Source organism: Scophthalmus maximus, chromosome 14, assembly GCF_022379125.1.
Source record: "Scophthalmus maximus strain ysfricsl-2021 chromosome 14, ASM2237912v1, whole genome shotgun sequence".
In the NCBI taxonomy this organism is placed as follows: Eukaryota; Metazoa; Chordata; class Actinopteri; order Pleuronectiformes; family Scophthalmidae; genus Scophthalmus; species Scophthalmus maximus.
The window spans coordinates 21,902,424-21,917,674 of record NC_061528.1 but is presented as its reverse complement, the minus strand read 5'-3'; the positions used below and the strand labels follow the sequence as shown (position 1 = coordinate 21,917,674).

Here is a 15,251-nt window from a genome sequence, read left to right as displayed (position 1 = left end):
TCTATGTATCATGGTCAGGCAGAAACCTCCATCATCTGTTGTTAGCCTCTCGTGAGGTATTTAATAAGTGTTGACCTGTGTGCAGCCCACAGCTTTAACCTCACATGTGTAATGTAATTATAGTTTTTCTTAGAAAGATCGATACAATCTGACATTCAGTAATTGCATTACACTTACGAATCAATTTTTATTGTTTGCTAAACATTCCATTGAGACAATGAACCACAATCCGGCATGTTCAGCTGGACTAGCAAAATAATAATAATGTGTAAACTCAATCTAACTTTTCAGGCATCTAATCAGACTACCGTATATCGATGGCAACAGAGTTGGAGTTTATGGGAAGGTAATGTACAGCCCCTAGGCTTTCTAAATAAATAATGATGATATGAAATTTAAACTGTTTCTTAAGCAGCAGTAATGTTCTTTTCAGGCGTACGGAGGCTTCCTGTCCTCGATTCTGCTCCTGTCGCACAGCTCCCTGTTCAAGTGCGGCATCGCGGTGGCTCCGATAGCAAACTGGAGACTCTGCGGTGAGTGTCAATCAGTGATGAAATATCATATTATATAAAGTGGAGCATTTTTAATCATCCAGGCCATTTTTCAATATGTCAAAATGTCCAATGCCAACGTAAAGGAAGTAACACTGGATAGCACTGCCAGTGTGATCATGAATAAATAAGTGTATGAATTAAAACGGCAATACTGACCCCTTCTCACAATATCTCCCCATTTGACTGTTTCCTTTTTTTACCCTTACAAAGGATCGGCCTTCACTGAGAAATACTTTGGCTCTCCGACGAAAGAGGACCACAGGTACCAGGTACGACACGACTGGGTGTTTTTCAAGGTTTCTTGGACTCATGTGGAATGAAAGCACTTTGAACTGTTCATGTAACAGCTACTGTAGAATGAATTCACACTTATTTCTCTCTTGGCTTGAATTCAAATTGGTTAATAACTTAACAGATTTTATGTTCCTGACCCAAAACAGAATTGTTGACCCCACTGGAATAAAAGGTAGACTCGTTCATGGCATGTTGTTATGGCATTAAACATGCAAATGAGAGAAGGGTGTCTCATGTATTTCAACAAGTGCATCGTCCAGTACAAGGTGGTAGGTCCCCAGTGTGTGTCCGAGTTCTTTCTTACAGCATGTGGGGGCACGTGCAGAGAGAAAGGTGGCGGGGAGTGAAATCTTAAATTGGAGAGAGTGGTGATGAATCTGTTCTCCCAGCTAGTCGCGTCTCCTCCCTCGTCTCTCGTCTGAGGCTTCTGAAGCAGCTGTGCCAGTCACAGTGAAAAAGCCACTCCCCCAGACAGTAACGGGTTGTCTCCGCGTGGAGCGGGCATGCCCCGGAAGTCCAAGCTTTTCATTCTTTTTCACAGCTGACATTTTCACTTGGCTTAGCAGGAAAAAACAAAGGTGTTTTTAGTAATATTACCAAGTTAGCCATCTGCCAGCTTCAGGGCCCAAGTTGTGCACTTGCTCGCTCATGGGCATTGGCTTACTGAGGCAGTTACATGGAAGTGTGCCACAGGTGATTAATCACATCCATGCCTTTTCCATAATGAATCAAAATGTCTGTCTATCGCAAACAACAAAGCTTCTAACTATAGGACACAATTGCAAAGATTTGCATCCTTTACTAGCCTCCTCTCCATTCGGTGACTGTGACTCATGGGTATTCTGCAAACTGGTGGCGGGAAAAAAGAGGATTTTCTTAGAAACGATGATGAAATTCAAAATGATGGCCATAAACTCAAACCTATAGAAACACCAATATTCCTGTCTTAATGAAATCTGATAATACTATGAAAAGACAACAGGCATGGCTCATTAGCTGTTGCTCTCGGCTGACACTTTTTAAATTCATACTTCATCTCTCCTCCCACCTCATCGCTGTGTGTGCTGCACTTGACACTAAAAAGCCATAGAAATGTTAAAAGCTCATTTTTAGGCCAGGAAAATACAATCCTGTGTTAAAGGCTCAAATAATGCAAAAATAGAGCCCATTACAGTTGTGATGGAAAAATTTGATGGAGTTGAATCAGGAAGACGGAGACATGGATGTCTTAAGCAGAAGTATTTATTATAAGAGCTCAACATGGAGGAGACTACTGGTTCTCTACACAGATCAACAGGCGTCCCAAGACAACCTGCCTATCTCCGGTCTCTGTAGGTGTATTTAGCGTTGTCAGAGTAATGTCCTCATTTCACAAACAGAATAGCGATCTCCATAGTAACATTCTGTATTCACCATTATGCATCTAGCACAAATTCCGCTACTATGACACCCCGAGACAGCCTTCAGCCCCCCACCGACTGCCTTGGCCTGCCACAGATAAGATGACCCTCGCAAAGTGCCTGAGAACTATGCAGTTTCAACAACAGTGTTTTACTGCTTTATTAATTCTGATTTCACTGCCCTATGGTGTTACTTGCTAAACTCTACAGAGTAGAGTACAGTATGTTGCTTTGTTAAGTACGACTGGTAGGGATGTGGGACTTGATTCTGTTGAAAAGTGATTTTTCTTTTCTAAGGGTTAGGGTCATTCTTTGTTCATTCCTCTAAACATATGATCACAAACTCCTGACGTGTGATGGAAATGAACAGGGTTTTTATACAACTGCTGTGCCTGTGTGCGGAGGGTAATTTCACTCTTTACTCTGTGCGACAGATTTCCTCTCTGCTCAGTCATATCACATCACCGAGTCCACTGAACTTTCTTATCATCCACGGCACAGCGGATGGTGAGTATACTGTAGGCACAGGTATAAAGCAGATTTGTAATTCGGAGAATAACCATCAACAACTCCAGTGTTGAGCTTTTGATTTTGAATAATGCTTTCTTTGGCCGATACATATGTGTATATACTTTATACACACAAACAAGATAGCAACGAACCAAACTACAAGTCTATATGGCACCGATTGTAAAGTGGTGCACGCTGAAATAAGCAGCCATTTAGCAACAAACAACGTTCAAAAAAAGGGACTTTAATTTTTTTATGTTGATTTTAATGTTTTTATGTTGCTTTTGACCAGATTTACAGAAATATTTTTGAACTTTGTAATATTCACTTTTCTTGTAAAAAAAAATATGTCAATGTTAAATCTTAATATTAAATGTAAATCTAAATATTAAATAATAGTAATTATAAAGACCGTGGACAAAACTGGATCACTTCGCCAAACTTTTATTTTGGTACTTCCACTGACTGGCATCGTGAATTTGCATATTAGCTAAATATTTAGTTTTACCAAGCATCCGTGACATTTACATTTAACATTTGGTATTTAATATTTACTTTGAACATTTAGATTTAACATTTAATATTAATATTTAGTCCGGATATTTAGATTTAACATTTAGCATTTAGAATAAAAATGTATCATTTACGTTTAACATTTAATATTTAGATATAGATTGAACATTTAGCATTTAGAATAAACATTTATCATTTACGTTTAACATTTAATATTTAGATTTAGATTGAACATTTAGCATTTAGATTCATATTTATATTTCACATTTAGCATTTAGATTTAACATTTAGATTATATTTTTTACAAATATCACAAGTTCACAAATATTGCCACTGCACAACCGGCGCCCCATTCAAGTACATGTGGTAAAGTGGTGTTTAGTGACTGATGAGTTAATGTGACGGACAATGCAATCAACCTTAACAGAGGGGGAGCACGAGGAAAGCCATTAGTCACAAAATGTTCTCTGCCAAAGAACCACGAAAAGAGACCTGATGACCTGATGAGCATTAGCAGCACATTCTTTGCTCAGTTTGCACCTCATTGACTGCATAGAGCCGACTGGTGAACATGGAGGTGGGAGTGTGCTGATATGGGGCCGCATGAGTGCAAAACACTCTGAGTGTTTTACCCAGATACTGAATGAAAAGATGGCCCCCAGTCTCAAGAAGCTTTGCAGAACATGCCAGTGACCCCAAACACACTGCACAAATTTTTTTTTTAAATCTTTTTAAAGAAGAAAAATAATGAAAGCTGTACCCTGAACAAGTCAGACCGCTGGAGCCAATAGAAAAGCTTGTGGAGTGTTTTAAAATGGAAGAGTAACGAAACCCCTCCAGAAAAGAGCAGCTGAAGTAAATCTGCTGTGAAGAACGGCAGAACACGTTCTGTGCAGATTTGAAAAAGACTGGTCTCGTTGAGGAGGATCATGTTTGTCATCCAAAATAAAGCCACACAAATTATAAAATACACAAATATAAAATAAAATATACTAAATAAATAAATAAAATAATGAAATATCATTAATAAAGGCTGCATTAACTTTTGTTGCAGTTGGCTCTCTAATGTTATGAGGGAAGCACATGATCTGAATTTTAAGTGTCACCTCAAGGAGTCTGAATACTTTTGTCAATGTGATATTTCACTTTGTTCTTTTCAATTAATTTGCAAAAATCTGTTTTACTTTTCTCTTTGGTCACTGTGACGATTCAAGAGGGAAAGAAAGAATTTCAGTATAAAGCTGCATGATGACACAACGTGAATAAAGCAAAGGGGTCTCAATGCTTTCTGAATTAACGGTTTAATTATATTAGTCTTAGCCACTGTATTTGATATTTGACATACCTTACAGACAAAGTGCATTGAAGGGATTATTAAAAACAATGTGTATGCACATTAATTGTTTAAATATAAAATTGAATTCCCAACCCTGAATATGTAATGTTGTATCTGGCCACGATGAACCCATTTTAATTATCTCTTCTTTTTCAGCTACTGTTCATTTCCAACATTCTGCTGAGTTGGTCAAACTGCTGTCTGCTTTACATGTTAACTACACGCTCCAGGTAACTGCTCCATTTCTTCTCTTAGTTTGTCACTTTACTAACGAGAAGAGACGTTGAATTTGTATTTGTAGTTCAAACCGATAAAGTTCTTCCAGTCATTAGTGCATTTTATATTGCACACCCCCAGCTGTCAGGTTGCACACACGTACATCAGTGCCACAGATTTACTCTAAATTGGACCATAATCATCCTGTATTGAAGAAGAATTGAAATTATAGATTGAGATCACACACTCCTCAGACTACTTCACTGGTGAAGGGGCGTGACATGCTTTGAAAGCAGTTGACCAATCAGGACAGACTGGGCCAACTGACCAATCAGAGCAGACTGGGGTTTATCTGGAGGGCGGGACTAAAAGATATCCAGGCTCTTCAGACAGAGGGTGAAAAAAGGAGCTGCAGGAATGAGCAGTATGTGAACACTGATGTCTTTCCTGTACATTAGAGCATGTAAACCTTTTCAAGTGATGTAACTCAAATTGAAAGTATGAACCTGAAAATGAGCATAATATGTCACCTCTATGGTCAGTGCCTTTGTCAAAGCTCATAAACAAACTGCATCAGCAGACTAATAGTAAGCTTTGAGCTGTTTTTTGTGAATTTCCGTTAAATCAAACAGAAGTCTTAAGTTTAGAATTAGATTGAGTCTCTTTGGACTTTTTTGTGAAAATATATTAACTTTTTCTCGTCAAATCCAATGAAAAGGCCCAAACCAACAATGAAAACATGTTACTTACAAGTTTTATGTGTGTATCAGAGCCTGTTGTCTCCTGCACCATAAAGTTCCATTGCTGTCCAATAAAAATTAAAACAAATCAATGAGCTGCACTGGGTGACAGGTTCCTTTATTACCATAGAAATACACACGGCAGTTTATTGGACTCCAACCTACATACACTGTCCAGCCATTATGAATATTCAGTAGCACATTACTGAAAAATAACCCCTAACACATGCACTTTTTCCTTCTGTCTGAGTAACATCGGCCAAAGGCTACAGTGTCTTTGGGTTTTGGGAAATTAATGAAAATTGCAAATTAATTTGCACCAGGTGGCTCGGGGCTCAGTGCCACACACAGGCCAGCATGTCAGAAAATGGTATAAGATGCAATCAGTTGTTGGTGTTGGGCATTTCATGGCATTTGTTGACACCAAAGCAACATGAATCAGCAACGCGCAGCCTTATCCTTTAAACTGGAATTAATCATTTTACTACAGACTCTGAGAGGTCTAAACTGGCCACCATTTGTGTTTGACATTGAAATTAAAGGTGACATGTAAAAATCGGTTTTCAAGTTTTTGTGCGGATAAATGTGTGTATCTGTGGAGCCTGCCGGACCACCATGTAGTTTTTTTGTGAGCTGGCTGAACCCCACAGCCTGGCTCTGAACAACTGGTTCAGATTTCTTTCTCCATGTGATGTCACAGTCAGACTCTTTTGTTGGGTAAGATCCCCTGCAATCTGAGAATCTCCACTTCTTTGGTGAAGGGGCGTGACATTTCCTACATGTTTTGAAATTGGTTGACCAATCACAACAGACTGGGCCAGCTGGCCAATCAGAGTAGATTGGGGTTAATCAGGAGGCGGGGCTAAAAAAAAACCCCAGGCGTTTTAGACAGAGGGTGAAAAGAGGAGCTGCAGGAATGGGCAGTGTGACAACACTGATGACTTTTCTGAACATTAGAGCATGTAAACCCTTTCAAGTTGTTACCCAAATTAAAAGTATGAAGCTGAATATGAGTATGATATGTCACCTATAAAACAAATTAACCATGACGAAAATATGAGCTAAACAAATAACACTTTGTTTTTCGACATCCTGCTGCTTAGATCTTCCCTGATGAAGGACACAACATTGCCTCCGCCAAGAGCCAACACTACATGCTGAGCTCAGTGCTCACCTTCTTCAGGCGCTGCCTCTGGGAGAAGGAGGAGGAGGTTTCCCCCCCGCAGTCAGCCAAGGAAGACGACTAGCCCGATGATCCTCCTGCGGTGATGCGGTTTTGTGAGGGGTACAGCAACTGCTGGGATGAGCCATCAGTGACAGGCTGCAGGGCTGTAAAAGCACTCCCAGAGAAAAGTAGCAATATAATCCCTTTGGAATGAATAGTCAGCATGGTGACTCCAGGGTCATGATGGTCAATTTACGTAACTGGAAGGATTGTAGTATTGTTGCTGTAATATAATGCTTGAGAATAAAATTATTGTAGGTAATATTTGTAACATGTACAATTGTCAGGGTATCAAAGACATTTTTGCTGACTATTATAATCTGCTGTGACTATTTCTATGTACTGCAAAACAACAACAAAAAAAAGTTAACAATTCCAAATTTTGGGAGATCTTACCACAAAAAGGTTTTTGCAGAAGCCTTTACCATCGTCCTCAACCTTATAGCCGACACAGTTCACACACTAAGTGTGCAATAAGAGTATCTTCAGGGATGGTTCACTGACTCGTCGTCCTGCCCGCTCAAATAAGAATTAAAATCCCATTCAGGTAAGAAAAAAACATTGTGTGAAACTTTAGCCATATTTGGACTGGATGTATGTCTCAAGGGAGGCGAGGTGATTTTCACATCACCTGCACTGGTCAACGATTGGAAACCTGTCTGGAGCGCGCGCGTGTGTGTGTGTGTGTGCATGTGTTTGTGTGTGTGTGTGTGTGTGTGTGTGTGTGTGTGTGTGTGTGTGAGTGCGAGTGCGCGTGTGTGTGTGTGTGTGTGTGTGTGTGCGTGTGTTTGTGTGTGTGTGTGTGTGTGAGTGCGAGTGCGCGTGTGTGTGTGTGTGTGTGTGTGTGAGTGCGCGTGTGTGTGTGTGTGTGTGTGTGTGAGAGTGCCTGTGCACCTAGTAATAATTACAACCACAATTGCCTACTTTTTACCTGTGAACTTGCTGTAACAGCCCAATTTACGTCCCAATTTCTCATCAGGACTGCTTTTTTGGGGGGTTTGTTCAGTTTTTTCACAAGAAGAGCCCCGTGTCCTCCTGCTTCCTCCTCTCTTGTAAACTTGATGTCAGACTTTTTCCTGTTTTTGCTGTAGTCTGAAAGCTGGAAACATGTTTACACAAACATATACAATATAGGCCTGTCTGTGATACGATCGAAAAAGATAAATCCATCAAATACCCCTTTGTTATGTCACATACAACAGATGAAGGCACTGGTATTCTCTTTATAACCTCTGTTTACTTTTAAACAACTTGGCACAAATTAAACAGATGCAGAATAAGTTAATAATGGTTGACATTTTCCATGTACCCATATTTCTGGATCACTTTGACACTGAAGAAAAACTACAAACCTGACGATTCTTTAGCATGTTCTGAGGCGTCTTTCTCCTGTGATTCCTACGTGGATCATGGACATCAGAGATATCCTCGAGAAGTAAAACCCAGCACGGAAGATTTCAGTATATGTTTCATGTCTCTAAAAGGTTTGACTTTGTACAACTCCAAGAAGGAATACAAAATGTTCTGATATTCACCGCACAATATCTTTGCCTCACATCTCTCCCTCTGCACCTCCTACTGATTAGGAACTTCTTTTGAGATCTTTTAAAAATATAGATTAATGCGGTTATCTTATGTTTGTATGTGAATAAGACATATGCTGGATTAAATGAAATTAAAGTTTTGAGAAATGGTATAGAATTGTTATAACATCACTATGTCAGTCTCATTTTTAGACATGTTTGTTGAGTTTTAATGAACAGCTGCATTCCACATGTAGCATTTAATGTCCCAAAATGTGAAAGGGGTTTCACGTGGGGGAGGAAATGCAGGACGTTAACTTGTAATAATACTTGTTTTCTGCTGCCCAGTGGTTCATAACCAGACCCCTGTAATTATGTATATCCTCCATGTGATTACAGAGCGTTCTCCGACCACGACCTTGTGCTGCCTACACTTCTCCACTTGTGTGATTCTGTCAAACTGCATGACATTTGTACACCGGGGAAGATGTACAAGCTGAAATAAATAGTTGTGTCGTCTGCCTCTCACCTGGGTGTTTCATTGTTTGTTCATGTGCTCCACAAGGCGACAGAATGTGCGATTCACTTGGAGCCACCAAGTGCTGAAGCAGCACCAGTGACACATAAGGACAGATGTTATCTTGTGATGCTCTACGCTAATTATTAAATCTGAAGTTAGGACATGGTTGGCCGCACAACTAACGATTGGAAGCGGTGGTGTTGAATGTCTACTCTGAGCATTGTGCTGGAAATGTTGTATTCTAAACTGCAGCTTAGAAACTTTACACCCAGATTGTTACGGTGATATAAAACCTGGCAGCCTGACCGTGACAACACGACTCAAGGGTTAGACTGCGCCAGGCAGTTATTTGTTAAAAGTAGACACAGCACATACAGTACCTCCCTCTAGTGCCACAAACTGTCCTTTTTACATTTTTACTGTCAGTACAGGTTTTGCTAGACTTGCCTCCCTCGCACGGTTGTATGCCCCCGACAACTTGCATTTTACATCCATGTCTGTCCAACAGGTTATCTGAGCAGGAGCAGAGAATAGAAAAATATTACAAAATCTGAACTCATCTGCTTTCATAATGAAAGCCCGTGCTCTTGAATAAAGATAGGAAAGAAACTCCAGTTACAAGATGAATCAAACTGCATGAAACCTGGACTTGGATGAGGTTTGTCTCAACTCAGATATTTGCGTTCTCTCAAAACTCAAGGAAGAACTCCCCATGCAATGAAAATATATCAGAGTGTGGATTACAGAGGGTCACCTGTCCTGATGGGGGAACTAAAGCTAATTCTGCTACTTGATGTCCTTCAGAAGTCTGAACATCTGACTGGCCATTCAGGCCAGTGAGTGCAGCCGCTGATTAATGCGCTCAGACACACAATGTTTCTGCAGCGATCGCTCCAAACAAGCGGCCCAATGCTGCTACATCATTAACGTCGGGGTCCCGAGGCCATGAGCGACTGCCTCGTCCCTTTAATGTGACTCCTGTTTGAAAAACAACTAATGAAAGATTAAATTGAAGTGTTCGGACAATCGGCTTACTCATCCTCTCACAAACAATCAATCCCGCAAACAAACATGGCTGATTTAATTTTCTGTTGTGACGTGTGCCTTATAAATCAGTGTAACTCGTAGTTTTCCGTTGTTTCTTTTTTATTTATAATCATCACTATAGGACAAACACAATAATCCCCAAAACCGCATCCCTGCCCTTTCCCTTTTAAAACAGTGAAAAGAAGGAGGAGAAGAAGAAGAAGAAGAAGCATTACAAAATCCATCCTAAGAAGAAAATCAACAGCTGAAAGGAAAAAAAAGGAAGAAAAAAAACATACAAGACATCAAGGTCAAATCAATCCATCCCCATAGACTAAACTTTCTATGAGATCTGACATCTCAAAAATATATTTATGTACACACTCTGCTGTATTGTACTGTACAAAATGTGGCAACACTTGACACATTCCCTGTAGACATGCAAACGCCTTACTGACACTGTAAAATTGTCCATCTTAGTACTACCATTGTCATTTATTTCCACATTAATATTTTATTTTTGGAGAGTCCCAGAAATAGGGAGCAGATCTCTTGACTTTAAGAAAAGCGCTGTGGTGAAAACTGGAGATTCCATCACTTGATTTAAGAAATTCTAGCTCAATGTCATATTAAGATGGAGAACTTTTGCAGTGAGGCCTGAAACGGAAATAATTGTATGCCCAGTATCTATTATCTTCTTATAGAATCCATAACTTATTCATGACCATACAGCAGACATAGTTCAGATACTAAACTGCAATGCTGTGTCTAGAGGACCTGAGTTGACAAAGGTTTACATGACACTGCTAATGGATGACTACCAATGCCAGCAAGTAATATTACAGTATGTTGAACCTCATAAGGCATTGTACTTGTCTACACAAGACCCCTGTACAATAAAGTGTGACCGATAAAGACTGTTTCCGTTTAGGGCGGCCGATGGCAGAGTGTTCCAGCAGGGAATTGCACTTATTCAGGATCGACTCTGTGGTGGTGAACTTGTGTGACGCAACTTTTTCTTTATTTTTTTGTAGATGACTGGAGCATTTCCTTGTGCAACAATACAACAACCAAAGGAGAGGTGAGATCAGAAGTGCACATCCACGTTCTTTTTCTTCCCGAGTGTTACCACAAAGCAGACTAACTTGGCAAAATGAGTGAAGGAGGGAAGAGGGGAAGGGGGGGGGGGGGAACCATGCACTTGGTTAAGTGTGGATGAATACAGCCCAGAGAGCCTGCACAAGATGGAGGCAGTCGTCCGTGTGCTTTGCCGAGAAATGGAGCGTGCCAAAACTGAAATGACTTTATGCTAGAGGGCTGTTCCTGCCTCCAGTCCCGGCAATGCAAATGTCACTATTGTGTCCTCCAGTTATCTTTTCAACACATTTACACACACACACACACTGAAGCACACACACACACACACACACACACACACACACACACACACACACTCACACACACACACACACACACACACACACTTGAGAGCATCCAAAGCTCTAACCCCAGTGTCCATGTTTGGCTAAACACTTGGTCCAACTGCGCAAAAAGCCTTGACAGACTTGAGCAAAAATTCTCTCAAGCTCTGCCAAAGGTCTGACCCCACAGAGCATCCCGCCTACTCCTCCTCCTCCTCTTCCTCATCAGGCAGCGGTACCGCCTCCTCCTTCAGACAATCCCTGTAGAAGCTGGTCAGTGTGGCATAGAGGTGCTGGCGGCTCTGCTGAGACAGGAAGTGGCCCTCGTCTGGGTAGATCTGGTGGGTGAACCGGGAAGTAAATTAGTGGACAGCTTCTTGTGTAAACCTCCAACAGACTCATCGTAATGAAAATGGTTTTAAATGGCTTTTCTGTTTACCGCTTCAGTCTGCTGCCCCAGGTGACCAAAAAAACCAAACCCAGTGGCCTTTTGTCTGGTGACCACAAGATGCTGGCTCAAAAAAACAATCGTAATATTCAAGGGGTCATTGATAAGTTTGTGGCCTAAGGTAGAAGGAGATGAGCTCTGGGCTAATTACAAATGGCAAGTCAGCTCTGACTGAGGAAAACGGGCAGCATCTGCCTTCATGCAGTAATTCTTTATCTTGGGGAGGATGCCCCTTTCAGAGCAGGGTTGGGTAGTGGGTGGCCGACAGGGCCTGATGGATGACGCCTGTCACTCTGAAGGTCCAAGACACCGACTTTTACAAAGAGGGGATGCTCCACAAACACTGGACTACGTGCTAGGTTTTCTAAAATTGACTCCTTCCACCTTCTAGACCATTAACTTCTTAACCACCCCTCATACAGTTATACCCACAGACTGTGATTTCTCTAGTTGTCGTAAAAGACCATAATCTTTAGACAGGCAGACAGCTCTGATAATAGTTTTTGATACTTTTGGGCAATTATAACTATATTATTTCCATTCTTTTGTTTGTGTTTCAGTGCCGTCGTGCAAAGTGTACATCGGCATCACCGGTGTTACAAATGCAGTGCACTCGAAGGGTTGCCGTGTCTGCGATACACACCTGCATTGAATAGTTTGCCCCGACTTTCACCAGGTTTTTGACGAGCTCAGCAGTGTGCTGAAAGTGGATGTTGGCTGCGAATAAAGAAACAAAAGATGTCAGCAAGATTCAGCCCGTGTGCCGAGCGGGAAAGAGAGAAGACAATCAGAATATATGGAGATAGTGCGTAACAAAATTGGACATGCATGGTTCACCAGCAAGTGTTTTTTTTTCTTCCGGATACCCCGGCATCAATTTATTTAACCCACTTTTCCTTTTATCTTTTGATTGAAAATCATTTGCCCCATTACCTTCAGGGATTGCGAGCTTCTTTGTGCTCATCAGTGATGCACCACAGATACAGTATTTTAACGCCTACACAGCTTGGTTTCTCTTACCATCTGCTGTGCCGTGCACCAGCATCAGTGTCTGCTCCCGGAGTGCCTGAACGTTCTGCAGCACACTGGAAAACTGAAGAAAATAGCGGGAGATTGATAGATGGCATTGGGGAAAGCTATGCAAAGATCCAGGCTCGGTTCAAATGAGCGGCACTGTCGTCATTTTACATCATAACCCGATCGTTTTCACACAAAGTCACACAGACACAGTCATTACATTCAATTTGAGATTATTTCCAGTGAGTAGTATCTTCTATTTGGCATTATTTTATTTTTATATGCAGAAAATTACTGTTTCTACAAATGGTAGAGAAAAAGGTGTAAAATGCAGTCTGCAGACAGGAAATGGCAAAAAAAAAAAAATAATAATAATAATTGAAAGCGGTGAAAATGTTTGGTTGTTGTTTGGTTGTTCACATCCCTCTTGCAAAACCCAGTTTTGTTTTCCCCCGCCTCACTGCTTCTTCACTATCAGTGTGCAAAACGCCTCTGAAAGCTGCACACCTCGTCTGTGCGGGAGGCCCGAGAGCGCCAGGCGGCCCCCTTCTTTGCAGCAGCTGGTAAAAAAAACAAAACTCCTGCGTGTCATCTGACACGAGAGCACACCAAAGAGAGATGAGTGACAAAGTCCTACGGAGCATGAAAAAACAACAACAACAACAACACAAGCAAAAGGCAAAGCATCGCTGCCTCTGACTTTGATAGCGGCAGCATTCAGTGGCTGCGGGAGCTCGACGGTAGGTGTGTCAGCGATGTCGCGCTTTCAGGGATCAACGGCAAACAAGCGCGGGGAGGCGGTAAACACGCACCTGGTATCTGCTGTCGTCCCGTAATGGCATGCCGAGGTACCGCTCCGAGAACGCCGAGGCTGTGCAAATGAGAAGTGATACATTTTTTAACGGCGTCGGCGGTCGGCGGTGCCTCAGCCAAGAGCCTAAACAAAGTGGAGTGCTTGTCGTCGTATATGAGCCCAGATGAGATGTTTTCAGTGCGGAGGAAATGACACCTTGTGTAGGTGAAAGAGTCCCCGGTGTCATCTTAATATTGTAAATGCAGTTTTTTTTTTTTTTTTCAAAAAGCTCGATTCACAGGCAAACACACACATACATAACACCTTCAGTTTTTCTCTCTGCCTCCACTAAAAACATTCTATTCTACTTGACACGACAGATGGAAAATGTGAAGAACACGACTCAGCTGTTTGTGACATCACATGAACGTAGTGCAAGGTTTACTGTGTGTGTGTGTGTGGGGGGGGGGGGGGGGGGGGGGGTGTCTGTACTCACCATAGAGTCTCCAGTCCGTCACTGGTGACATTGCACATGTGCATTTGAAAATGCTGTCGGTGGACTTGAGCATCATTAATGTGATGTAGGCTCCATAACCCTACACACACAAAAATATTAATTTATTTCTAAATCAATGGAGTAAAGCAAATGTAATTAAATCACTTGACACTTCAATCATGTCTGTGAAAAACTCCAAAAATATGGAAACCAGCACTGACAGCACTTTCCGCGCAGACATGTTGTTCAACAGAAGTGTGTATGTAATAATGTAATATGCATAGGCACACAGTCGGCAGATTGAATTGAAGTTCCTCTCCATGCATTGATTACAAACCTAAAAAAACTCATCTCCGTCTTCGTGGTCTTGGACGTACTTTACCTCTACACCTCATTTAGAATTCGCAGATCTGTGAATATGCAAATGAAGCCCACCTCTATCCCCCATAACAACCCCCTCAGATACTCTGGCTGTTTACTACTGTACGCTACACGACGACACGTGGTGATATAGGAGTCATCCGGGCTGGGTCACTCTCTACAACATTAAAGAGCATGCTGTTAGCTCAGTGAGTGACAGGTAAGACAAGGCGGCCTGCTGAGAGCCGCATGACCCACGCGGAAGCGCGCACACCTAGAGAAGAGACTCTGACAAGGGCCGCCTGCCGCCATGGTAACCATGTCGGGGATGTTTTAATGGCACACAGGATTTCAGAGAGAGAGGCGGATAGAGAGAGAGAGGGAGAGAGCAAAGAGCGCTGCACACAGCTCTACAATGAGGCAGAGGTGCAAAACACAAAGTTATAAGAACTGACATATTACTATGAGTGTGTAAAACATTGTTGGTTCATTATGAGACTGTGGAAAACATTAGCCAGTCTAACTAATCAATGGGAAACCCGTACCACTTCCTTATGAGAGGTTGTTTTGGTTTTTAAATCTAATGACAGACAAAAGCATTGGCTCACCTTTCCGAAGACTGCTATCCGAGTCCGATCAATATATGGAAATTTCATCATGTATCTGAAAAAAACCAAACCCAACAACATACATTTAATGAGCTTCTTTCATAAAATCTGATTCTAGGCTTCACAACAGCTGCATGCTATTGGCTAAATATCATTACTCTTTACAGTGGCTATTTATTTATTGGGGTTTTTTCTTTTATCTATTGAGTTCATGAAATCACATTCTTGTTTTCCTCTGTTTTCATGTGTAT

The 15,251-nt window shown here is 41.5% G+C and overlaps 2 protein-coding genes across 4 annotated transcripts in view; one reads left to right on the top strand and one right to left on the bottom strand.

Moving 5' to 3' along the window:
- The window catches only part of LOC118283156 (inactive dipeptidyl peptidase 10-like), a 99,435-nt gene extending 91,884 nt beyond the window's left edge, over positions 1 to 7,551 (top strand). The window contains exons 21-26 of the mRNA XM_035604878.2: positions 292 to 346; positions 434 to 533; positions 765 to 823; positions 2,683 to 2,755; positions 4,764 to 4,837; positions 6,667 to 7,551. Of these exons, the coding sequence (XP_035460771.2) occupies positions 292 to 346; positions 434 to 533; positions 765 to 823; positions 2,683 to 2,755; positions 4,764 to 4,837; positions 6,667 to 6,810 (505 nt within the window). The 3' untranslated portion in view covers positions 6,811 to 7,551. The remainder of the gene's footprint in view (positions 1 to 291; positions 347 to 433; positions 534 to 764; positions 824 to 2,682; positions 2,756 to 4,763; positions 4,838 to 6,666) is intronic.
- A 2,418-nt stretch (positions 7,552 to 9,969) lies between these two features.
- Positions 9,970 to 15,251, bottom strand: part of LOC118282935 (inactive dipeptidyl peptidase 10-like) — a 194,005-nt gene continuing 188,723 nt past the window's right edge. For all 3 annotated transcript variants that reach the window (XM_035604510.2, XM_035604512.2, XM_035604511.2), the window contains 6 exons: positions 15,001 to 15,055; positions 14,033 to 14,132; positions 13,556 to 13,614; positions 12,747 to 12,819; positions 12,370 to 12,443; positions 9,970 to 11,616 (listed from right to left, as the gene is read on the bottom strand). In XM_035604510.2, the coding sequence (XP_035460403.2) occupies positions 11,479 to 11,616; positions 12,370 to 12,443; positions 12,747 to 12,819; positions 13,556 to 13,614; positions 14,033 to 14,132; positions 15,001 to 15,055 (499 nt within the window). In that variant the 3' untranslated portion in view covers positions 9,970 to 11,478. The remainder of the gene's footprint in view (positions 11,617 to 12,369; positions 12,444 to 12,746; positions 12,820 to 13,555; positions 13,615 to 14,032; positions 14,133 to 15,000; positions 15,056 to 15,251) is intronic.